Genomic DNA, 25,643 nt, shown 5'->3' with positions numbered 1-25,643 from the left:
GAGCCAGAAGAAACAAATCAAGGGGTTCATAAGGTTGTTGATTTTACAGTTTGATCCAAGAGAGATAGTACAGCACCAGGTCTTCTATAGGAGGTGATCAGATAAACCTCTAGAAGGGCAAATCCTTGTAGAGGACCCCTTTTTCCATTAATAATCTCTCCTCTTTCCCATTCCTGAGAGGCTTCTTGGAAAGGAACCTACAGGTCTACAGGAAGGAATGCTGTCGATTTGTACATCTGAGCCAGGACTATGCCTGTTACTTTGAAAGATGTAGAGGAGGAAAGAGACATATCAAATGATAAAATGCCCTCTTAAAACTCTCAGGGATTGCATGCTTTAACCCACTGCCAATTATCCAGAATGCCTGGTGACCATCCTGTGTCTGTCTCTTTTTTTTTTTTTTTTTTTTTTGTGGCCTCTCACTGCTGCGGCTCCTCCCGTCGTGGAGCACAGGCTCCGGACGCACAGGCTCAGCGGCCATGGCTCACGGGCCCAGCCGCTCCACGGCATGTGGGATCTTCCCGGACCGGGGCACGAACCCGCGTCCCCTGCATCGGCAGGCGGACTCTCAACCACTGCGCCACCAGGGAAGCCCTGTGTCTGTCTCTGTTACCCTTTCGAGGGTCATTTATTAGTTCATTTTTGCAATCAGTGTTTCTCGAGTGAGTGTCACATCCCTGCAGGCGTGAGGATATTGTAGGAAACCCACACCTAGTTGAACCCTCAGCCGGGATATATCAGTAGGAAATCCTCACATCTTTAATCTTCATTACTACAGGGGGAGCCTCTGGCACGATTACACAAGAAAAAAAATATTTTAATGTCATATTTTCACTCATTTTTTCAATTTATATATATATTATCGAAGTATAGTTGGTTTACAGTGTTGTGTTAGTTTCAGGTGTATAGCAAAGTGATTCAGTTATACATATGTACGTATCTATTCTTTTTCAGCTTCTTTTCCCTTATAGGTTATTACAAAATATTGAGTATAGTTCCCTGTGCTGTACAGTAGGTCCTTGTTGGTTATTTTTTTTACATATAGTATTGTGTATATGTTAATCCCAAACTAGACATTGTTGACCAATGGATGAATTTTTTTAAAAATCCTTGAATATGTCATGTATAAGTATTATAACTGAAGCACATTTCCTGTAAAATGTTTCTGACTTTATGGTTGTTACTTAAAAATATATATACCTATTACACAGAAGCCCTGCTGCACAACTTCAGGATTCTTATGCAACTCATTTATGTGACCATGAGAACATTTCTGCTCACTGAGACTAGGTCACCTCGTGTGCAAAATAGGAGCAGTAATACTGAACTTAGAAAGTGTTGGGAGATTTTCCTGAGGTAAACTGTGAAAAAAACTTAATGCTGTGCCCAGCACAGAGTATGCCGTTTTTATTTTTATTATTATGTAAATTTTGATATGTATATTTTGGACATTGTAGTGTTTCTTTAATTCAGGAGGTTTAAACCAACCTGCAGAACTTGCCAGAGGAAAGAGGTGGACCACTGATCTCGGAGGTCTGTGGGATGTGGCAGCTTGAAACAGGACCTTAGTCCTTGTCTTCTTTCAAGAAAGAATTCAGCAAAGAGACAGAGAGTATGAAACAAATAAAGCATTTATTAGAGACAAGGTCCTCATGGAAGAACACACGGGCAGACTCAGAGTGAGTCGCTCCAATAGGGGTGGCTAAAGTTGCTTATATGGTGGCAGTTTTCTGGGTGCCCTCTGGCCAGTCATCCTGCTTGTGCCCACATTTGGTCTGACACAGGGCCCTCTCCCATGTGCAGGTGCATCTTTCAGCCAAGATGGATTCCAGCACGAGGGTTTCTGGGAGGTTGGCAGGACATATTAGGGGCTGGTGCTGAACCCCCAGGATCTCTTTTGTACATGTGTGGTCTGGGAGGTGTCCTTGACCACAAGAATGAGAAAAATGTGGTCTCCTTATCTTTTATTCAAGCAGAGCTCTGTTCCTGCCGTTATCTTTGTCTTGAGTGTCAACAGGAGACTGCAGCTGCTCAGCCTGGGGCCCAGCTATCACCTGCCTCACTGCTACTCTCCAGCCCCACTTTTTATATTCTAGGGTAGAAGTCACCCTCTGTAATGTATTGTCAGCTGGGCAAGTCAGCTTCTAGAAAGACAATGCTATCAGCTTGGATCTAGATACAAGTCAACTCTATCATTTCCCAGAAAAGAATATCTTTCAAAAGTCAATCTTAAAATATCTGATGTTACTGAAACTGTCGCTGCTTCACTTTCTAGAAGAGGGTGCTTTGGGCAACAGGAATTTCCTGTAGTTTTTTTTTCCATCCTTTCCTTCTTCATACAGATAGAAATCAAGCTCTCTTAGGTCAATCTTTGTGTGTTTTTTCCATGTATATTTGAAGCCCAGAAGGAATTCAAAGCTTCCTGTTCATTTGCAGAAGAAATTGATACAAAATGAGGAAGAGGGAAATATATTCTCCCCTCACCAGCGATTTGGAAAAGGAAACTTAAATTATGTCCCCAAACATTTATTTACCTCGTATGTGGTATTTGTTGAATGGCTAGAGGACCTTAGGGTACAGGGAAAGGAAAGCTTTTAGAAGCTTATAGAAAATGAGTTCTTATTGTAGTATTACTGTGTCAGAAAGAACAAATAAAAATGTTTCTGGCTTGTGCCACAGTTTGTGAATTTTTGAGAACATTTTCAAGGTCAAGTTTCTAAGAGCAGGACTTGAAAACGGTTATTTCACTACCTTCACCATGGTCCTGCTTCAGTGCGGGTTCTGACAGCCTCTCAGCTGCACTTCTTTGTGGACATCACTGGTCTTGGTGTTTCTTGGTCCCTTCAGATGAGCCATCGGTTCACTTTTTTTCCTTCTGCTGAGCAGTATTTTTCCTGGGCCCTTTTGTTAAGTCATAGTAAACGAGGTGAGCAGCCAGCATGCCCGTGACACTAAGTCGTTTATTGATTTGAAAACAGCACTTGTCTCACCTCACCTTAAAATCCTAGAGCACAAAACTTCAGTTCCTCAAAAACAGGCAAATCATTAACACCAAAACACTTCAGTCCTGTTCTCAGGGCACTTTGGACATAATTAGAAAAGAGAACCCTACCTTATTATGATAACAATAATAACTCTTTTTAGTCATGGTGACTTTGACATCCAGCATCTTCCAGGTCTTTCTGGAAGTTAAATATTTTGTCTTGTTGCCCCAAAATGCATAATCACAGATCAGGCCAGTGCTGCCATTTGGGGGTTGGTGTGGCAAATTTACAAGACTCTGTTGCTTTTAAATTATATAATGATGAAAGGGCATTTTATTTATTTATTTTTAATAAATTTATTTATTTATTATTTAGTTTTGGCTGTGTTGGGTCTTTGTTGCTGCGCGAGCCTTCTCTAGTTGCGGCGAGCAGGGGCTACCCTGCATTGCAGTGCGTGGGCTTCTCATTGCTGTGACTGGTGAAAGCAGAGGTATTTAATTTGTATGAATTTACCATTCATTCTTTCACTCACTCATTTCCTCATTTTTTCAGTGGCTAATCTGAGCCAGAAAGTGTCCCAAGTCTTGGTGATTTGTCCAGTTATGAGCAGAACCATCCTGTTCTCTATTATCTTGTCCCTAACAGTCTGTTAGGATAAAATACACAAATAAAGTAATCCACAGATTGTGTCCAGCACAGCGAAGGACTTTAACAGCATGTGGTGATAGAGGCTCATGGAGGAAAGGGAGAATCCAGGTATGTACAGTCTAGGAGAGGAGCATTCCAGCCGGTGGGAACAGCAGGTTCAAAGGCCCTGAGGCAGCATGGCCCAACTATCATGAGAGGGCATGAAGTTGGTGTAAAATTGTTCAGAGGTTCCAGGCTGTGCAAGGTCAGATCAGTCGTTCATGCAGCTCCTTCCCCAGCCCCTCCTCTTTGGTCTTTGTTAGCAGTCCCAGAAAAGTTTTTGAACTCACCCTTTACTTACCTGGCTCCAAATCTTTGCTCAAACTAGAATGCCCTTTCCTTCTCATCTCTAAATGTTTTCATTATGCTGAGCAAAAAACAAAAACAGAAAAAGGGTGCACACTTGTGACTCTGTTTATATGAGATGCTGGGACAGTCACCATTCATCTCTACTGACAGGAAGCAGATCAGTGTTTGGGAGGCTGGCACCTGGTGAGGGGTGACTATAAGGGGGAAAGGGGAACTTTGGGGGATGAGGAAAGTGCTGAATCTTGATTGTTATGGTGGTTATACAGGTGAAAGTATTTGTCAAAACTCATCAAACTGTACACTGAAATGGGCATTTATCATATGTAAATTATACTTCAATAAAGTTGAGTAAAAAGTTATAAAATAAGAAAAAGGAAGGTATTAAAAAGCTCCAATTCCATCTCCCTTGTCTCTCCCCTCAGAAATAAGCTTTCCTTTTCCTCCAGCATCGTGCTGTATGCCATAGGTTTTTGTGCTTTGATACACACACCACGTACAGCCCCTAAGGAGTAAGGGGGTGTCACACAGGCTGGTTCTCCATTGGGCTTGCTTGTCCCCTTAGGAGAGAATCTGCATCTTGTTTGTCTTTTTCTCCTCATATCACCTTCCTCGGAACTCAGAAGAGGACCTCACTGAACACTTGGTCGATCAATAGCAAAATTTTCATATTTAAGTCCTGCCTGGTTCCTAAAAAGGATGAACAGAAAACAAAACTGATTTCCAGGGTTTGATGAATGGATGGGCTGGAGCCCACATCCTGGCTCCATGTATAAAAATTGGGGGCATAATGGGTATTCGACTCACCTTCTTCACACCCGTACTTACTGATTTAGTGAGATGCTTGTGACGGCTTCTCTGTCCTCCAGTAGGTAAATGCTGTGTTGACTGTCTGCATTATGCTTCTTAATGGTCCATTATTCCTCTTCGGAGAGTCCAGTGGTAGAATCAGTGTTGGCAAGCGGCACAGAGTGGACACGACAGTATAATAGGAAGAGAGCTATTATGTCCCATTATGACATCGAGTGAAGGGTAATTGAAGGAGCATGTGGTCTGTCACAGAGCTGCCACTTGGGTTGTTATGGGGAAAGCTCTTAAATCAGCCCTCCTGTGCTTATTCTTCAGAAATCTTTTCCCCTTCCCACTTCCCCTCTCCCTATGCAATTTTTGGTGTTCCAAACTGGCTGATAACCTGGAATATTAGCTTTTCAAAATGTGACACAGAAGTTCACCCATTCCTTCCAACTCATAACACTTTAAAATTGTGACTCCAAATTATTCCTGTAAAAATAGCTGATCTTTATGACTCCTGGGGGATTTCTTATTTTAATCTGAAACCTTCCAAAATGGTTCAGTTTTGTGGAAATGATGGAGGAATGTCTGCTCTTAGTAGTTTTTGTGTTCAAGGGCAAATCAACCTCTGTGCTCGCTAACTCTAATTTTCCAAGGGTTATGAGACTTTAATTTGATTCTTTATCCAGTGTGCATAAAATGTTCACTGGAATTTGCATAATACATTTATTGTATAATCACTCTTCACATTGGTTACCTGCTTCTTTAAATGAACAGTACTTTTTAAGGGAATATATTAATGTAGGGTCAATTTGAACTTCGTAACTGAACAGAATTAAGTATATCTCTGAAGGACAAATATATGGGAGAGAGAGGGAGGGCATGCAGTTGTGCTGAACATGGTTATTATATAAAAATAACCCCAGTCCTATATTTTCAAATATTCATTTTGCAAATATAAGCAGGGGCAGCATTGCTGTCTTTAAAAATATAAAAAAATGTTATGTGGAAAATGTAATACACCTGCCAGGCTTGTGTCTTAGAATGTATTTAAGGCGAGTGGATTAAATCAGTGTGCAGATTTCAGCACAGTCTGAGAAGGTGAGGGCGTTGGAGAGAGAGGATGCTTAGGCAGTAGGCCAGATGCTTTAAAGGCATTTAAATTTATTCAGTTCCCAGAGCCAACATTTAATTAAGGTAATATTATTATTAACTTTAATTTTTGTTGTGTGTTCTGTGCCTTTGGACTCAATGCTATCACATAGCATATTTGAAGATTAGGTAGAAGTTGGATGAGATGATCCCCATTTTCTTCCATTTTATGAGAATGGTGTGTGCAGTCCTGACTTGACCAGTGGCTGGTTGCAGACCAGGGTGTCTCGGTTGTTTTTTCTTTGTCTTTTTTTTTTTTTTTTTTTTTTGCTGTACCACACAGCACATGGAATCTTAGTTCCCCAACCAGGGATTGAAACTGTGCCCCTGGCATTGGAAGCACGGAGTCTTAACTACTGGACCACCAGGGAAGTCCTGGGTATCTCAATCTTTAATGTGCATTCAGGTACCTGGAGATCTTGTCAACATGTAAAGCCTGATTTAGTAGCTCCATGATGGGCCTGACATTCTGATTTCTGACAAACTCCTAAGTGATGTTGTTGCTGCTGGTCCTCAGATCCCAAGTAGAGTAGCAAAGTAGAAAACCTCTCAGGGGGCAGGTTGAAGATGGCGGAGTAGAAGGACGTGCACTCACTCCCTTTTGCGAGAGCAGCATAATCACAGCCAACTGCTGAACAGTCATTGACAGGAAGACACTGGAAATCACCAAAAAAGATACCCCACATCCAAAGACAAAGGGAAGCCACAGTGAGATGGTAAGAGGGGCGCAATCACAATAAAATCAAATCCCATAACCACTGGGTGGGTGACTCACAAACTGGAGAACAATTATACAACAGAAGTCCACCCACTGGAGTGGAAGTTCTGAGCCCCATGTCAGGCTTCCCAACTTGGGGCTTCAGCAACAGGAGGAGGAATTCCCAGAGAATCGGATTTTAAAGGCTAGTAGGATTTGATTGCAGGACTTCGACAGGGCTGGGGGAAACACAGACTCCATGCTTGGAGGGCACACACAAAGTAATGTGCGCATCAGGGCCCAGGGGGAAGGAGCAGTGATGCCATAGAAGACAGAACAAGACCTACCTGCTAGTGTTAGGGGGTCTCCTGCAGAGGCGGGGGGTGGCTGTGGCTCACCGCAGGGACAAGGACACTGGCAACAGAAGGTCTAGGAAGTACTCCTTGGTGTGAGCCCTCCTGCCATTAGCCCCACCAAAGGGCCTGTAGGCTCCAGTGCTGGGTCGCCTCAGGCCAAACAGCCAACAAGGAGGGAACTCAGCCCCACCCATCAACAGACAATTGAATTAAAGTTTTACTGAGCTCTGCCCACCAGAGAAACACACAGATCTACCCACCACCAGTCCCTCCTATCAGAGAGCTTGATAGATAGCCTCTATCAAGCTCTTAGATAGCCTCATCCACCAGAGGGCAGACAGCAGAAGCAGAAAGAACCACAGTTCTGCAGCCTGTGGAACAAAAACCACATTCACAGAAAGACAGACAAAATGAAAAGGCAGGGGACTATATACCAGATGAAGGAACAAGATAAAACCCCAGAAAAACAACTAAATGAAGTGGAAATAGGCAACCTTCCAGAAAAAGAATTCAGAATAATGATAGTGAAGATGATCCAGGACTTCGGAAAAAGAACGGAGGCAAATATCGAGCAGATGCAAGAAATGTTTAATAAAGACCTAGAAGAATTAAAGACCAACACCTAGAAGAATTAAAGAACAAACGAACAGACATGAACAATACAATAACTGAAATGAAAAATACACTAGAAGGAATCAATAGCAGAATCACAGAGGGAGAAGAACGGATAAGTGACCTGGAAGACAGAATGGTGGAATCCACTGCTGTGGAAGAGAATAAAGAAAAAAGAATGAAAAGAAAGGAAGACAGCCTAAGAGAACTCTGGGACAACATTAAACACACCAACATTTGCATTATAGGGGTCCCAGAAGGAGAAGAAAGAGAGGAAGGACCTGAGAAATATATGAAGAGATTATAGTCGAAACTTCCCTAAAATGGGAAAGGAAATAGCCACCCAAGTTCAGGAAGCACAGAGAGTCCCAGGCATGATAAACCCAAGGAGAAACACACCTAGACACATAGTAATCAAATTGACAAAAATTAAAGACAAAGAAAAATTATTAAAAGCAACAAGGGAAAAACAACAAATAACATACAAGGGAACTCCCACAAGATTAACAGGTGATTTCTCAGCAGAAACTGTACAAGCCAGAAGGGAGTGGCATGATATATTTAAAGTGATGAAAGGGAAGAAACTACAACCAAAATTACTCCACCCGGCAAGGATCTCATTCACATTTGATGGAGAAATCAAAAGCTTTACAGACAAGCAAAAGATAAGAGAATTCAGCACCACTAAACCAGCTCTACAACAAATGCTAAAGGAACTTCTCTAAGTGGGAAACACAAGAGAAGAAAAGGACCTACAAAAACAAGCCCAAAACAATTAAGAAAATGGTAATAGGAACACACATATCAATAATTACTTTAAATGTGGATGGATTAAATGCTCCAACCAAAAGACACAGGCTCGCTGAATAGGTACAAAAACAAGACCTATATACATATGCTGTCTACAAGAGACCCACTTCGGACCTAGGGACACATACAGACTGAAAGTGATGAGATGGAAAAACATATTCCATGCAAATGGAAATCACAAGAAAGCTGGAGTAGCAATACTCATATCAGATAAAATACACGTTAAAATAAAAAATGTTACAAGAGACAAGGAAGGACACTACATAATGATCAAGGGATCAATCCAAGGAAAGATATAGCAATTATAAATATATATGCACCCAACATAGGAGCACCTCAATACATAAAGCAAATGTTAACTGCTATAAAAGAGGAAATCGATAATAACACTAATAGTGAGAGACTTCAACACCTCACTTACACCAATGGACAGATCATCCAGATAGAAAATTAATAAGGAAACACAAGCTTTAAATGACACAATAGACCACATAGATTTAATTGATAGTTATAGGACATTCCATCCAAAAACAGCATATTACACTTTCTTCTCAAGTGCACATGGAACATTCTCCAGGATAGATCACATCTTGGATCACAAATCAAGACTCGGTAAATTCAAGAAAATTGAAATCATATCAGTCATCTTTTCCAACTACAATGCTATGAGATTAGAAATAAATTACAGGAAAAAAATGTAAAAAACAGAAACACATGGAGGCTAAACAATGCATCATTAAATAACCAAGAGATCACTGAAGAAATCAAAGAGGAAATCAAAATATACCTAGAGAGAAATGCCAATGAAAACATGACAATCCAAAACCTATGGGATGCAGCAAAAGCAGTTCTAAGAGGGAAGTTTATAGCAATACAGTCCTACCTCAAGAAACAAGAAAAATCTCAAGGAAACAATCTAACCTTACACCTAGAAGAACTAGAGAAAGAAGAACAAACAAAACCCAAAGTTAGTAGAGGGAAAGAAATCATAAAGATCAGAGCAGAAATAAATGAAATAGAAACAAAGAAAACAATAGCAAAGATCAATAAAACTAAAAGATGGTTATTTGAGTAGATAAGCGAAATTGATAAACCTGTAGCCAGACTCATCAAGAAAAAGAGGGAAAGGACTCAAGTCAATAAAATTAGAAATGAAAAAGGAGAAGTTGCAACACACACCACAGAAATACAAAGCATCCTAAGGGACTACTACAAGCAACTATATGCCAATACAACGGACAACCTGGAAGAAATGGACAAATTCTTAGAAAGGTATAACCTTCCAAGACTGAACCAGGAAGAAATAGAAAATATGAACAGACCAATCACAAGTAATGAAGTTGAAACTATGATTTAAAATCTTCCAACAAACAAAAGTCCAGGGCCAGATGGCTTCACAGGTGAATTCTATCAAACATTTAGAGAAGAGCTAACACCAATCCTTCTCAAACTCTTCCAAAAAATTGCAGAGAAAAGAACACTCCCAAACTCATTCTATGAGGCCACCATCACCCTGATACCAAAACCAGACAAAGATACTACAAAAAAAGAAAATTACAGACCAATATCACTGATGAATATAGATGCAAAAATCCTCAACAAAATACTAGCAAGAGAATCCAACAACACAGTAAAAGGATCATACACTGTGATCAAGTGGGATTTATCCCAGGGATGCAAGGATTCTTCAGTATACCCAAATCAATCAATGTGTTACACCATATTAACAAATTGAAGAAGAAAAACCATATGATCATGTCAATTGATGCAGAAAAAGCTTTTGACAAAATTCAACACCCATTTATGATAACGACTCTGTAGAAAGTGGACATAGAGGGAACCTACCTCAACATAATAAAGGCCATATATGACAAACCCACAGCACCATCATTCACAATGGTGAAAAACTGAAAGCATTTCCTCTAAGATCAGGAACGAGACAAGGATGTCCACTCTCCCCACTATTGTTCAACATAGTTTTGGAAGTCCTAGCCACAGCAATCAAAGAAGAAAAAGAAATAAAAGGAATCGAAATTGTAAAAGAAAAAGTTAAAGTGTCACTGTTTGCAGATGACATGATACTATACATAGAGAATCCTAAAGATGCCCCCAGAAAACTACTAGAACTAATCAATGAATTTGGTAAAGTTGCAGGATACAAAATTAATGCACAGAAATCTCTTGCATTCCTATGCACTAACAACAAAATATCAGAAAGAGAAGTTAAGGAAACAATCCCATTCATCATTGCAACAAAAAGAATAAAATACTTAGGAATAAACCTACCTAAGTAGGTAAAAGGCCTGTACTCAGAAAAGTATAAGACACTGATGAAAGAAACCAAAGATGACACAAACACATGGAGAGATATACCATGTTCTTGGGTTGGAAGAATCAGTACCGTGAAAATTACTATTCTACCCAAAGCAATCTATAGATTCAGTGCAATCCCTATCAAATTACCAATGGCATTTTTTCACAGAAGTAGAACAAAAAATCTTAAAATTTGTATGGAGACAGAAAAGACCCTGAATAACCAAAGCAATCTTGAGGGGAAAAAATGGAGCTGGAGGAATCAGACTCCCTGACTTTAGACTATACTACAAAGCTACAGTAATCAAGACAATATGATACTGGCACAAAAACAGAAATATAGATCAATGGAACAGGATAGAAAGCCAAGAGATGAACCTACGCACCTATGGTCAACTAATCTATGACAAAGGAGGCAAGGATATACAATGGAGAAAAGACAGTCTCTTCAATAAGTGGTGCTGGGAAAACTGGACAGCTACATGTAAAAGAATGAAATTAGAATGAAATCCCTAACACCATACACAAAAATAAACTCAAAATGGATTAAAGACCTAAATGTAAGACTGGACACTGTAAAACTCTTAAGGGAAAACATAGGAAGAACACTCTTTGACATACAACACATCAAGATCTTTTGACCCACCTCCTAGAGTAATGGAAGTAAAAACAAAAATAAACAAATGGGACCTAATGAAACTTAATAGCTTTTGCACAGCAAAGGAAACTCTAAACAAGACGAAAAGACAACACTCAGAATGGGAGAAAATATTTGCAGGCAAATCAACGGACAAAGGATTAATCTCCAAAATATATAAACAGCTCATGCAGCTCAATATTGAAAAAACAACCTAATCAAAAAAGGGCAGAAGACCTAAATAGACATTTCTCCAAAGAAGACATACAGATGGCCAAGAGGCACATGAAAAGCTGCTCAACATCACTAATTATTAGAGAAATCCAAGTGAAAACTACAATGATGTATCACCTCACACCAGTTAGAATGGGCATCATCAGAAAATCTATAAACAACAAAGCTGGAGAGCTTGTGGAGAATAGGGAACCCTCTTGCACGGTTGGTGGCAATGTAAATTGATACAGCCACTATGGAGAACAGTATGGAGGTTCCTTTAAAAACTAAAAATAGAATTAGCATATGACCCAGCAGTCCCACTACTGGGCATATATCCAGAGAAAAGCATAATTCAAAAAGACACATGCACCCGAACATTCATTGCAGCACTATTTACAATAACCAGGTCATGGAAGCAACCTAAATGTCCATTGGTGAATGGATAAAGAAGAAGTGGTACATATATATAATGGAATATTACTCAGCCATAAAAAGGAACGAAACTGGGTCATTTGTAGAGACCTGCATGTACCTAGAGACTCATACAAAGTGATGTATGTCAGAAAGTGACAAACAAATATCATATATTAGCACATATATGTGGAATCTAGAAAAATGGTACAGATGAACTGGTTTGCAAGGCAGAAATAGGGACATAGATGAAGAGAACAAATATATGGACCCAAAGGGGGGAAAGGGGGTGGTGGTGGTGGGATGAACTAGGAGATTGGGATTGACATATATACAGTAATATGTATAATATAGGTAACTAATAAGAACCTGCTGTATAAAATAAATAAATGGAGGAAACCTCTCATGGGAGGCCACTCTGGGTTCCGCTTGTAGAGCCACTTCCCTAGTGATCCAGGTCCTGATCCTACTTAGGACCATTTTATATCCTAGTCACTGTTCCCTAAATTGCATCTCAACCCGCATCTTCTAGGATCATGAAATCCTAGTTTCTTTAGACAACCAGGATTCTTCAAGCAGGCTCTGCCTGTAAGAGGAAAGACCTCAGCTGTAAGTCATGGATCACCAGCTATCAGAGGGACTCAAAAGAGTTGGTGCAATCAGCTACTGTACCAATTTACAAATTACGGTCAAATTACCTTGGGAAAAACATGTCTTTGATTGTTGAAAAAGATTACACGTTCAACTTATAAATGAATGTGCAGTCATGAGTATAATGGCATGACTATTCAAACTCTTGGCATCCTTTCTGAACCACAGAGCTGTAATTTTGCCTCATAAGATCCTGATATATTTCCAAAATTCCTTTGAGATAGATCCAACTTAATTGCAATGAGAAAGAAAACGTGCTTCCAGTCCCTATATTTCAGGAGGGTATCGTTTGAATTTGATTTGACTGGTTTCTGATATCTTTGGTTTGTAATGTCTAAGGGTCTTTCTTTGAAACATCTTTGAAAGAATCAAAAAACTTAAGAAAAACCACTCTCTAAAGTCTAGGAGGCTTTGAAAGTATTGCCTATTACTATTTTATTAATTTTAAAAATCTTTCAAAATATTGGAATAAAATCAGTTTTGCAAAGTAGGAAACATTTGGCTAAGGCATAATGTAGAGCTCAGAAATCTTTAAGAAAGAGTTGGTCAGTTGGGATGCTGAAAATAAGATATTAATGGTATTTTAGAGATCCACATTTATCGACCAGGAAATGTAGCCACATGTGTTATTAAGAGAAAAAAAAAACACATAATAATGTGTGTATAAAGTGGCACCATTTTGGTTAAAAATAAAGGAAAAAATAAGGTAACAATTTACTTAGCTTTAGGAGGTGGCACCATGGCTAATTTTTCTCTATATCAACTGAAATTTCCAATAAAATTATATGACTTTTAAAACTAAAAAAAAACAACACTCCTATTTATTTTTAGGGGAAAATGGACAATTGTGGAGCCATTTACAAAATCTTACAAATGTTTTTCATTTCATGATTTTTAATAGCAGAAATTATTTTATTTCTCTATAAATCCCTAAGTGCTTCTAATACATACAAAAGTAAGAGCTCAAGAATTAGTTCTAGTTGTTTTTTCAAGTTAGAACACAGACAGATTCATTGGACAATTTCTTGGGAAGTTGGACCAGAGCATTAAGGTCTAGGTAGAAAAGAAATTTCATTTCATTGAATAATGTTTTGTTTGGCATGATTTTTATACTTTATTTTTAATCTTTTTAATCACATGCATGTGTTATTTTCAATTGCCTACATGTACACTTAAGTTTCTTTGTTTTCTAGATTCTAATACAAAACTAGAATTGTATTTGGTATATCAGGTGGGTTGGAGAGAAGTAATTTAGGGTCCAGGAGGATGTCAAAGTCACCACTTATAGTGACAGAGACAGTACTTGTGGACATTTATTTTAAATATTTGGAATTTGGCATATAAATACATGACTGACGACTGTTTCCAGTAAAACATGGGTATATGTTAGGAAATGCATGACTTATTAGACAGAAGCTCCCCGAGGGTTTCAAAGTGAGTTTTGTCAAAGATTTGGAAGTAGGAAATCATGGATGGAACCCTTTCCCAGGAAAATAATGGTGTTCTAAGGGACCCAGGGCTTGGTACAGAAATAAGAGATGGATTGACAAGTCTGTGGAGGGACTAGCTAGATTGTAGACTGTGACAAAAACGAAGGCACACAGGTGCATGCCTCTTCATAGGGTTACCTGTATGTAGGATTCACTTTCTCTTCCTTCCTTCTTGCAGTGAGCTGCTTAATGCATCCTTCTGGGTGGTTACTTAGTTGCACTACAGTGTCCACCCTCTAAAGGTGAATGTGCCATAGGGCAGGAGATGTCTCTGCTGTAGAAGGATGTGTAAGACTACAAACAAGCTTTCCAGGCCATTGGCTGGAGGCGTTGAGTGAGCATGGATTAAAGTACTTGGGGTGGGGGGGAAGGGGAGATTGTTCTTCCATTGATCCTCACACACTGAGGCCATCAACTCTGCTCTTCTGATGGAGGAATAGTTTACAGTTCTACCTGCCTGTAAGGCCAGAGCAAAGAGAGGGGGGGGAAAGATGGGCACCCTGGAATAAAACCATAGTTTTGCCTACTGTGGGCTAGGATTGCAGAGCTGTAATTAGAGTATTCAGTTACAGCTTGCTTCCATCATACTTACAGACTCAGTGGAATTGTTTTATCAATACCCTGGCCTGCTCCTGCGGCCACAATGCATTATACACTTATACATCCCACTGCTGTTGATGGCAGAGACACTTAGGACCAAAGGTTCACATGAGACATATATTTTATATGTGTCCTTGAACAAAGGAAAGGAAAACTTTGCAAGATGATTCACAGAGGTTAATCTATCCATTTACAGCCAAGCAGACTGCTCCCTTAATCTCTACAATATTATAATAAAATCATGGCTGGTTTAGTCGAAAACCTTGACAAATCAGTGAGTTTCTTTAATCTCAGTAAAGCATAATGATCTCTCTAAGCCCATTAAATAATGATCCTGATCCTAATTTTGACTTTATTCAGTAGAAAGAAGCAATTTCTCTCATTTAAAAATCATTTGAATAGGGTGACAAGGGAAGTGAGTTTTGGGTTTTGAATTTGTGTTTGGTTTAATAAGACTCTCTGTGCACCATAACTGGAATAAGAAGTGTCCCATTTTCAAGCGGCATGCCACTAAGTATGTTGCTCCCTAAATTTGTCGTGTCTTTTGTAATTGTCTTATTCTGTAGGGAAATGCCACTTGGGACCTAATCTCTTTTCCCTAGTCCTCACTTTTGTCGTTTGCTCTCAAAGTGTACTGAGTTTGCCCCCACCTGGAAGAAATATTTGCTATCTTAGAACACTAGCACTTTCTTTTCATCTTTTATGTGATACTAATTCCTCCCTATATTTTGTATTTAACTTAATGTGTTTCTATTATGCACAAAAACAGGAAAACAGAAACATTGACTAATGCACACATAAATGTAGAATGTGGATAGTTTTACCATCATGCTGCTCAATGAGAAGGGACCTGACTCAGGTATTCAGCTCTGATGAGCAGAGCTGTGCACACAAAGCCATGCATATTATACTCAGTGAAAACATGCCATTTTGCATATGCTCACTGACGTAACCCCATGCATAAGAGGACCTTCCACTATATTTAAATGTCTTTATCTATCCTACTAGACCATGAACTCCCTGACAGGAAGGGCCATATCAGAGTATCTTGGTTTTCCCTGCAGCACTGAACACACTATCTTCTTTGCACATAGTAGATGTTTAGTAAATTAAGTGATAGTAATATATACCACATCGTCTTTATACAATGGACTATTACTCAGCCATAAAAAAGAATGAAATAATGCCATTGACAGCAACATGGATGGACCTAGAGATGATCATACTAAGTGAAGAAAGAGAAAGACAAATGTCATATGATATCACTTATATGTGGAATCTAAAAAAATGATACAAATGAACTTATTTACAAAAGAGAAACAGACTCACAGACATAGAAAACAAACTTATAGTTACCAAAGGAGAAAGGGATGGAGGAGGGATAAATTAGGAGTTTGGGATTAACAGATACAAACTACTATATATAAAATAGGTAAACAACAAGGACCTATTGTATAGCACAGGGAACTATATTCAGTATTCTGTAATAAATTATAAAGGTATATATATATTCTGAATTACTTTGTTGTACACCTGAGACTAACATAACATTGTAAATCAACTATATTTCAATTTAAAAATAATAAAAATTTAAAAATAAAAAAAATTAAGATTAAATAATAATATTAGGAAAGTCACATCATGGTTCAAAAGTGTCCCATATAGCAGGTCAATTCTGTTCCCAAAACTGATGTCTTATTTTAGTGTTCCTGGCACTAGAATATCAGAATGTTTAGGTAATTAAGCTCAGAAGTCAGGGGAAGGGAATGAAGCAATCTGTTTCCTGTATGCTGGACCCTGTTACCCACCTTATTTGCCTCCGTTTGCTAAGTGTCTGAAGGCTGCAGCCCTTTGCATAAGTACAGACACTGTTCTTTTCTGTATAAAACGGTTCCATCCTTTTTCCAAAGATGCTTCAAAGTGGAGGTCATTTCAGATTTTAATGGTTTGGATTCTTTTCCTCAAAATGAGCACTCTTGTCTTTGGCCTCTGCATTCTAGCAGGATTTGTCTTTTGCCTTTTTTTTTTTTTTTCCACCCATGTAAGTTAGGCTGTAGGGCTATTGCATTGTAGCATCCTTGCTTCATTGTAATGGTCAGTCACAGGACATCAGTGCGAAAGGGAATACTGAAGAAATGATTGGGTTTCCTTGTTAGTTTGGTTTTACAAGCATACATGTAGCAAAGAATTTATCAGTGCTGTCCTTCAACTACCTCCTTTGATCAACATAATGCAGAGAACTAGGAAATCCAATAATAAGAGCAGACATTTGGCAGTCATTCAACAGTTTAGGGATGTACAAAAAAATCGAAATACAGATGCCTGGAGGCAGCCTTGAGTCCAGCAGACTTCCAGGAAGCCTGCAAATCACTCTTTCCTTCCTGCAGGCCACCTTCTGTCCGTGCTCTGAGCTCAGATGACAGCCGCAGAATATTCTTAAGCCTAAGTAGAAAGAGGGGGGATTTATGGAAGGGCGATTCTTAAACATCTTCAGCTGTTAAATTTGAGTGCAACTTCAGTGGAACCTGTGATTCCTAGACAAAGCGTTCACTTCTGTTTAAAAATCGTATTTGACTCACATCTGGATCATCTTTGAAAGAAGTTGGGTGTTAACATCAAGCCATCTGTGTTTCAAGTGGGCTTTTATGACAGTCATTCTGCAGAAATATGAAATGTTGTGTGAGACTACACTCTGAGAGCGAGTCTCACTTGGCTCATGCCACCACACATCTGAACCAGGAATTCTGGTTTGTATCATTTCCCTCACATAAAGAACCATCCAAAGTCGGTAAATATGTAAGCAGTTTACATAGAGAATTTAAGGATCCAGTTGCAACACAGAAGTATAAAATTAACTGTTAAAGGTGATAAAGATGATACCAAAGGGGAAATGTGGGGGAGGGATAAATTAGGCATTTGGGATTAACCTACACACACTAATATATATAAAGTAGATAACCAACAAGGACTTACTGTATATCACGGGGAACTCTACTCAATATTCTGTAATAACCTATATGGGAAAAGAATCTGAAAGAAAATGGGTATACGTATATGTATAACTGAATCACTTTGCTATACACCTGAAACTAACACAACATTGTAAATCAACTATACTCCAATGTAAAATAAAAATTAAATGTAAAAAAAGATGATAAAGAGACTTTTAACAAAATTCAAATGAATTGTCACACAGGGGTCCAGCTGAATGGCAAAGGTCACAGAGAAGCTGCCTACAGATAACACTGAAGAAAACAAAAAACGCTCTGGCAGTACCATTGTTTGTAGAACTCTGTCATAATTTCTTAATGTATATATATATTTTCTTCTTTTTATAAAGTCACCAGGCTTGTAGTGCAATAAAAATAACAAAACTTTAAATTAACACACCAAGTTTAAAGCATTTCAGGAAAGTATTGATTAGCTCTGCCAATGGAGTGAGTGCATTTGGCGAATGACCTAATTAGCATGGAGATGGCTCTTTCTTGCTGCTCTCTGCTTCCCGCTAATTGCAGAACTGCTGGCCTTATCCCCCTGACAAGGAAGGAAAACAAGGACAAGGGTGTGTGGAGAAAACAGTGACATTCAGTTTTCATTCATTTGAACCTGCTGCCAAACTTAATTATGTAATTGAGGCAGACCAATGGCCTTTCAGTCACTCGGGCTGGTGTTTCCAGTGGGTCCCATTTTATGGAGGATTTTAGCAGTTACCATAAAGCATTATTAGCTGGAGCTGAACTGATCTCCCTACCCTGCCTCTCACCAGCCGTAGGTACAGAGGTTTCTCTTCCCAGGCTTGATGATTTGTAGTTAAGGAAAGCAAATTGAAACCAAATTGGAGTTGCTTTATTCCTTCGTAAAGGCATCATTATTCTCTAGGGGCAGCTTCGTATTTAATTTTGTTCCTTTCTGATTGTGATGTAGTATATGCTGTCACATAAAAGTCAAGAATACAATGTTTATCCAGAATTGTGGTGTTTTTTTGGGGGGGGGCAGTGCTTGAGACATTTTACCTTTGCTTGTTCATTTTAATTGGTGAAAGTTTGTATGAAAAACACAGAACTCAGTGAAACGTTGATTCTTTATTTATAACTTTGCTTCCCAGGAGCCTTCAGGAGAGGAGATATTTTGTACTTAGGTATTTTGTACTTAGATATTTTGTATACTCTCCTTGCTGGCATGATGGCTCTTTGGAAAGACACTCTTCTTGAAGTTCACCCATAACTTCCCCAATTCAGGCAAGGCTCAGGGTGTCTCCTGCCCTCACAAGGATTTCTTCTGTTTGGATTGGAGTTCAGCCCTGGAGAACAGCATCTTGATTTTGTAATATCCTGTGTGATGTGTGTAGTGGAAAAAATGGAGGAAGCCACACTGTGATAGAGGCCGAGAGTCATGAAATCCTTGGTGGCGTCACTGGGTGGCAATGTGGCTAAGCCAGAACCGTGGTTGCTTGGCATTTATATTGTTCTTTAGAGTCAAAATGTATTAACAGACATTTTTATTAGTTAATCTCCACTGTAGTCCCATGAAGTAACTTAGCATCTTTTAAACATGGTTTCAATTAATTTCGACAAATGTTTATTAAGCTCAGGCTATGTCCCAGAAACAAAGATATACAAAGAAATAACACCTGGTAGTCGAGACTGCTCTTTTTTTCTTCCTTCCAGTTACAATGGGCAAAGGGCAAAGTCCCTCTTTTAGCAAAGGACAGCACTTCATTCATGTTCTAGAACCCCTCACACTTCCACCTTCTCAGGAACATTGCCCTATAAATTATCCCCTTATCTGCCTGAAGCTTTAATCACTTGACTTCTGCTTGATCTTTCTTATCAACATTCAAAAGTGCCAAGAACAGTATCTATCTCATAGTAGGGGCAACAAATAAATATTTGTTGAATAACTTGAATGAATATTCAGCAGTACTGTACCCTGGCTTCACACTGAAACCAGCCGGGGAATAGACACACACGTATGTGTGCAAACACCTTGGCCACATTCCCGAAGACACTGATTTCATTTTCCTGGGGGTGAGAAATGAGCATTGGTCATTTTTTTAGCTCCCAAAATGCATCTAGCATGCAGCTAAGGTTGAAAACCATAGCATCTCCTATCTTACAACCAACAAACACAAATAGCTCCTTTGACCTCATATCCCCCTCGAGCTAAAGCTGGCTATTAATTCTCCTTCCCAGCAGCATAATGGCAAAGAAGACTGTAAACACTCTCTTTACCTCCCTGTCTTAGTCTTGCTCTTCAACTACTCAAGCAGACTTCAGTCGCCTCCACTGGCCTGTAGCCAAGCATGAAAAGAAGTCCATGATATACACTACTGTATATAAAATAAACAGCAAAGACCTATCTATAGCACAGGGAAATATACATTACAGTGTCTTGTAATGGCCTATAATGGAAAAGAATCTGAAGCTGTACACCTGAAACTAACACAATATTATAAATCAACTCTAGTTAAATAAAGAAGTCCACGCTCCTAAAACATTGGTTCTCTCAAGCTCCCATCTTGCTCTCACTCAGTGGCATTGGTCACCGTCAGGCTCTCTCTCCTGCTTGGGAAGCTTTCTTACCTTGGCTATGAGACATCTTATTCCCTTTGTATTTCCTTCTTTCCCTCGGATTCTCCTTCAGCCTCCTTTGCAATCTCATTTTCCTATCTGACACTTCAGTGGTGAAGTTCAGGCTCCAACCCTGGACTCTTTGCTTCTACTTACACCAGGCACTTTTGTCTTTTTCTGTTTCTGTAAATCATGCTGTTAATCTCCTAGTTTACATTTCCAATCTTATTCCCTTTTCTGAGCACCGGCCTAATATATCCAGCTGCTATTTGACATTTTTACTTAGATGTCTCACAGGCATTTGTGGCTCACCATGCCTCAAACCAATATTTTAATTTTCCTTCTCCCCTGTTTGTTCCTCCTCCCAGCTCCCCATTTCTATAGATCACATCTCCACCCACCCATTGGCTTATGCTGAAAAAGCAGTAGTAGGGGCTTCCCTGGTGGCACACTGGTTGAGAATCCGCCTGCCGATGCAGGGGACACGGGTTTGTGCCCCGGTCCGGGAAGATCCCACATGCCACGGAGAGGCTGCACCCGTGGGCCATGGCCGCTGAGCCTGTGCGTCCGGAGCCTGTGCTCCACAACGGGAGAGGCCATAATAGTGAGAGGCCTGCGTACTGCAAAAAAAAAAAAAAAAAAAAAAAAAGCAGTAGTAATCCTTGTCGCCTGTATCTCCCCTACTCCCACCCAGTCCATCCATCACTGGGTTCTGTTAATTCTGCCTCCAGAATGTAACTCAGACCATCCATTGCATCCTGTCCATTTCATGGCCAGCTGTCATTTGTCCAGATTGCTGTAATAGCCCCTAAGGTATCTCCCTGATTCCACTCTTGCTACCTGCCTCCCCCAAAACCAATACCATCTTTAAGACAAGCCAGCTAGAGTGATATTTTAAGAAATGTACCATCTTTAAGGCAAGCCAGCTAGAGTGATATTTTAAGAAATGCAGGTCATCCCATACCACTGCTTCCTTAAAACTTTCAATAATGAACAATCAATCATCAGATTCTGTGGTATATGATCTCATTTACTTTCAGAGAAGGCATACCAATTTGTAATTATAGACTCATTTTTATGGTTATTTGTTTTATGTCCATCTCCCAACTCAACTATAAGCTGCGTAAGGGTGAGAACTGGGTTTTTTTGTTTGTTTGTTTTCACTACTCTATACCCTGTACCTGGCAAAATGCCTGACATAGAATTTCCTTATTGAATGAAAGAATGAGCCTGCAAACAGATGAGGAAGACTGACCAAAGCATGAGGTGGGAGGAGTGCCTTGTCAAACCTCATGTAGCCCGTTCTGCTGAGAACTCAACCACTCCATGAATAAGGGTACTGACTGAATGAGCTGGGTTGAATTCTTTTATGGGATTGTTTTATTTCATGTGCTAACCTCAGAGTCTAAGGGATTTTCAAGAATTGTGTCCTCTCTCTGGTGGGTTTCAGGGGCTTCTAGAAATAGTTTACAAAGTAAGATTATAAAGCAGTTCATAGTACATTATATTTGGAAAGGGCCTGTGTGGACTTTTCTTCACATCCTGGCTCTACTGATTAAGCAGCTCGTGATTTGGGACCAGTCTTGTCACCTGTTAAGCTTCGGTTTCTCTATGTATATACGTGAACAGGCATGAGGACAGTAGTACATGTATTATTATCATTTCATCAGGTGTCAACACATCACCCACTCAGGGCAGTTGCTGGAACATAGGAGATAAAGTCTTCATTTTAGTTTTATCTTCCTCTCCCTCTAACTCTACTTCTTGACTTATTTTGTTCTTTTTCCTCTTTTTCTTTCTGCCTTTTCCCTCATCTTACTCATCTTAGCGGGTGGTAATACTCATATTAGTCACATAGTTTGAATTTTGTGGGAAGAAAGGAATTAGCAATACTGACAGAGCAGGCTTCCTTTTGGATTTGAAATACAAACTTCCCAGCTTCTCTGCCCAGCTTTTCAAGAGCATTTGATGGTACACTGATGTGTAACAAGTTCATTTTAGGTTAACATGCTGGGAGGGAGAAAAAGAAGAAGAGATTCAAGGGGAGAAAATTAAAAAGTTAATTACAAGAAACAACTTGGTAATTGAATTCCCTTTCACTTTTTCGTTATTTTAGTAGGGGTGGGGCATGGTCACAGTGCATGGTTAGTAGGTTTGCCTTAGCAGTTCCCCTCAAAACTTCTAAATGAGAAAAATACTGGAATACAGAGCAAATCCCTGCCTGACAGCTGAGGAGAGGAGCAGGATACGTATGGTGGGCATTGAGTGCCAAACACTCATTCTTGAGCATTTTTACTTTGAAATATTCTTGGCAGCTGAAATTACTGTTAGGCTAAGCCCTGAACTAATATCAGCTATTTTATGGGTATGCAAAATCCCCTTTTCATTTATTCTGTTTTACTGGCTGTTTCTTTGGCCTCACTCTGTACACACACACACACACAGGCACACAATCAGAGAACAGTATAGGCAACTCTTGTACCCTTTTCAGATTATACTTAAGTAACAAATAAGTGACATGGGTCTTTGTTTCTTATTTTATTTATTTATTTATTTATTTATTTTTTCAGTACACGGGCCTCTCACTGTTGTGGCCTCTCCCGTCGCGGAGCACAGGCTCCGGACGCGCAGGCCCAGCAGCCATGGCTCACGGGCCCAGCCACTCCGTGGCACGCGGGATCCTCCCGGACCGGGGCACGAACCCGTGTCCCCCGCATCGGCAGGTGGACCCCCAACCACTGCGCCACCAGGGAAGCCCTGTTTCTTATTTTTAAAAGACGCTTGAATATTTCTCTATTTACTCACTCCTTATCACAGGTTCCTTAACAGTCAAATTGTTTATTTAGGATGTTATGTGTGAGAGAGATGAGGTCTGTAATGACTTAACACAAGCTTGGAAATCAACTGCAACTGGTTTCAAACCTCCCTGGACTCATTCACAACCTTCATTCATTCATGTAGTCAACATGCATTTATTGAATGCCTACTGAATACCAGAAACTGTTGAGGTTTCTTGTACTAACTTCATGCTGGTTCTATCATGGCTTTTATTACCATCAGTTTTTTTGAGGTTTAGAAAATTAACTTTCAAGATAAACTTTTCTGTATTTTTCAGCATTTTGTGTTCCTCATTCTTGCAGCAAATCCACTGAAGAAAGAAGAACATGGTTAAATAATATATTACCTTACTCACCAAATTAGTCTAAATCAGCTTGCTGATTACATAGCCAATCTCAAAAGCAACCTCTAGAAAATAAGCGAGTTACTATTTTATGTTGAATGATATTGTGGTATCTTTCCTGACATATTAAGGGCCATAGATTGAGGTCTATGGTTCAAGCAGGGTCATGAGTGCAAGTGTGACCACAAACACACATTCTATTGGTGTGACAGAGATGCAGCTATTTGTGAGTACTAACCAGGGTCTTTGTGTTTTCACAGGGTATGGTTTTGTAGATTTTGACAGTCCGGCAGCTGCACAGAAAGCAGTAGCGTCTCTCAAGGCAAATGGCGTGCAGGCACAAATGGCCAAGGTAAGAATGGTGTTTCGATTCTGATTTTTTTTTTCTTTTGTGATCATATATTTTTCCACTGCCCTGAGCTGAATTGAATTGGAGTTTGCAACAATTTAGATTATGTTTACTTGTTAGGGAAAATAAGAAACCCCATGATAGACCTGGCTTGGAAGAACCTGGCTAGTTTATTTCATTAATTCTTTGTGTGTATTTATTACTGTTCTCCTTTATTATGGTAACCTCATTAGTGATTTAAAGGCACTTGTGAAGTGTTCTGTTTTACCCCAGACCAGAGCGGTGTGTGTATGCGCATGTGTGTATCTGGGGCTTTCACCAGTAAACAGTTTGGGAGGAGTACAGTTCTCAGTAAGATGTCTTTGATAAACTACATGTTGAAAACTCGCTCACATGCTGCGGAGAGCCAATCGCTGAATGATGGGGTGGTCTAATCTGTGCAGGGAAATAAGTTTAACACAAATGTATGTTGTCTGTATTGCTAGAATTTCACTTTGGCCTTTATAAATAGAGTTTTCTTAGATAATAATTTCCTAAATATTAATAATTTTCAATATGCTGTGATTGTTTTGTAAAACAAGTAGTCTGGAACTTTCTACCTGAAATTATAATGCATTTTTATATTCAAGAAAACAAATGAAATCATTTATAATAGTTTTGTATCCTGATTGCAGTGGTAATTACAAGAATCTACACATATGATAAAAGTGACATGCACACATATTGTGCACACAATGTCAGCTTCCTGGTTTTGATATTGTACTAAAATTATGTAAGATATAACCTTTGAGGAAACTGGGTGGAGGGTACAGGGGATCTCTCTATACTATCATCCTGTAAATCTATGATTATTTCCAAATAAAAAGTTTTAAAAATTAGTTATAGCATAGGCATGCTTGGTACATATTTGTTTTAAAATAATGGTCATTTTGGACCATTAATTATTCACATGCAACTTAAGTTTTCTGATTACTACCAGTGAATGTGTTGATCTTTGGATTCTCAAAAGTTAGGTAGAAAAGCCAATAGATCTTGAAATCCTGATCTAATGCTTTTATGCCATATTTATGTATACACTTACTCTTAACTATTCCCACAGAGAGCTGAGTTATATTGACTAAGTTGCCAAATTTTTGGTCATTTGGATTTTATTATCATGGCTAAAATTCTCTGATGACATTTTCCAATTTCAGCATCCAATAACTAGAGGTGGTATATTTGGTTTTCTTCATCTTCACTTGTCTTCTAGCAAGCTGATACCTCCCCTATCTGTTAACCTTCTGTTGTGAGTCACTTCCCGTAGAGATTACTTTGGAGGACTCATTGCCCTTTATGACACCTTAATTGTTTTTCAAGGTGGGATAAATTAGAATTTGAAATCTTTCAGCTGTGTATTTCTCATCATGATTGTGCCTGGAAGTTTTGAATTTGGTCATGAACTAAGATTGATGAAGTTAATCTTTGTAATTAATAAGGGAATTACATACATGTCTTGGTTTAAAGGTTACTTGACAAGAGTCAAGTTACTTGGCCACTTAAGTAGTGGTTTCTTATGCCCAGCAAACAAGTGATAAAATTACAGTGGTTAGGTGTATGCAAAATATAAATTGAATTTCAACTGAAAGGCAGAACCTATTGACAAGAAAATGATGAAAAACATGCTCAAGAAAAACCCTTGTTATTGACATATCTTTGATCTAGTCTATGGATACACTGCCAAATTTTGGAAATTGCTAGATTGTGGCAGTTTAGAAATAATGATTACAGTCTGTATAATCTCTACTGTTTCAAATGTCCTCAGAACACACACACACACACACACACACACA

General features: G+C 39.2%; 1 protein-coding gene across 12 annotated transcripts in view; it reads left to right on the top strand.

The window, feature by feature from the left end:
* Nucleotides 1-25,643, top strand: part of RBMS3 (RNA binding motif single stranded interacting protein 3) — a gene marked incomplete at its 3' end in the record, with an annotated part of 726,099 nt that overhangs the window by 303,196 nt on the left and 397,260 nt on the right. For all 12 annotated transcript variants that reach the window (XM_081246096.1, XM_081246094.1, XM_081246095.1 and 9 more), the window contains one exon: nucleotides 23,726-23,817. In XM_081246096.1, the coding sequence (XP_081102222.1) occupies nucleotides 23,726-23,817 (92 nt within the window). The remainder of the gene's footprint in view (nucleotides 1-23,725; nucleotides 23,818-25,643) is intronic.

The sequence above is a fragment of the Mesoplodon bidens genome (genome assembly GCF_964165515.1).
Source record: "Mesoplodon bidens genome assembly, chromosome: 10".
NCBI classification, from domain to species: domain Eukaryota; kingdom Metazoa; phylum Chordata; class Mammalia; order Artiodactyla; family Ziphiidae; genus Mesoplodon; species Mesoplodon bidens.
The sequence above is the reverse complement of the archived record's forward strand: the minus strand, read 5'-3'. Positions and strand labels throughout refer to the sequence as shown.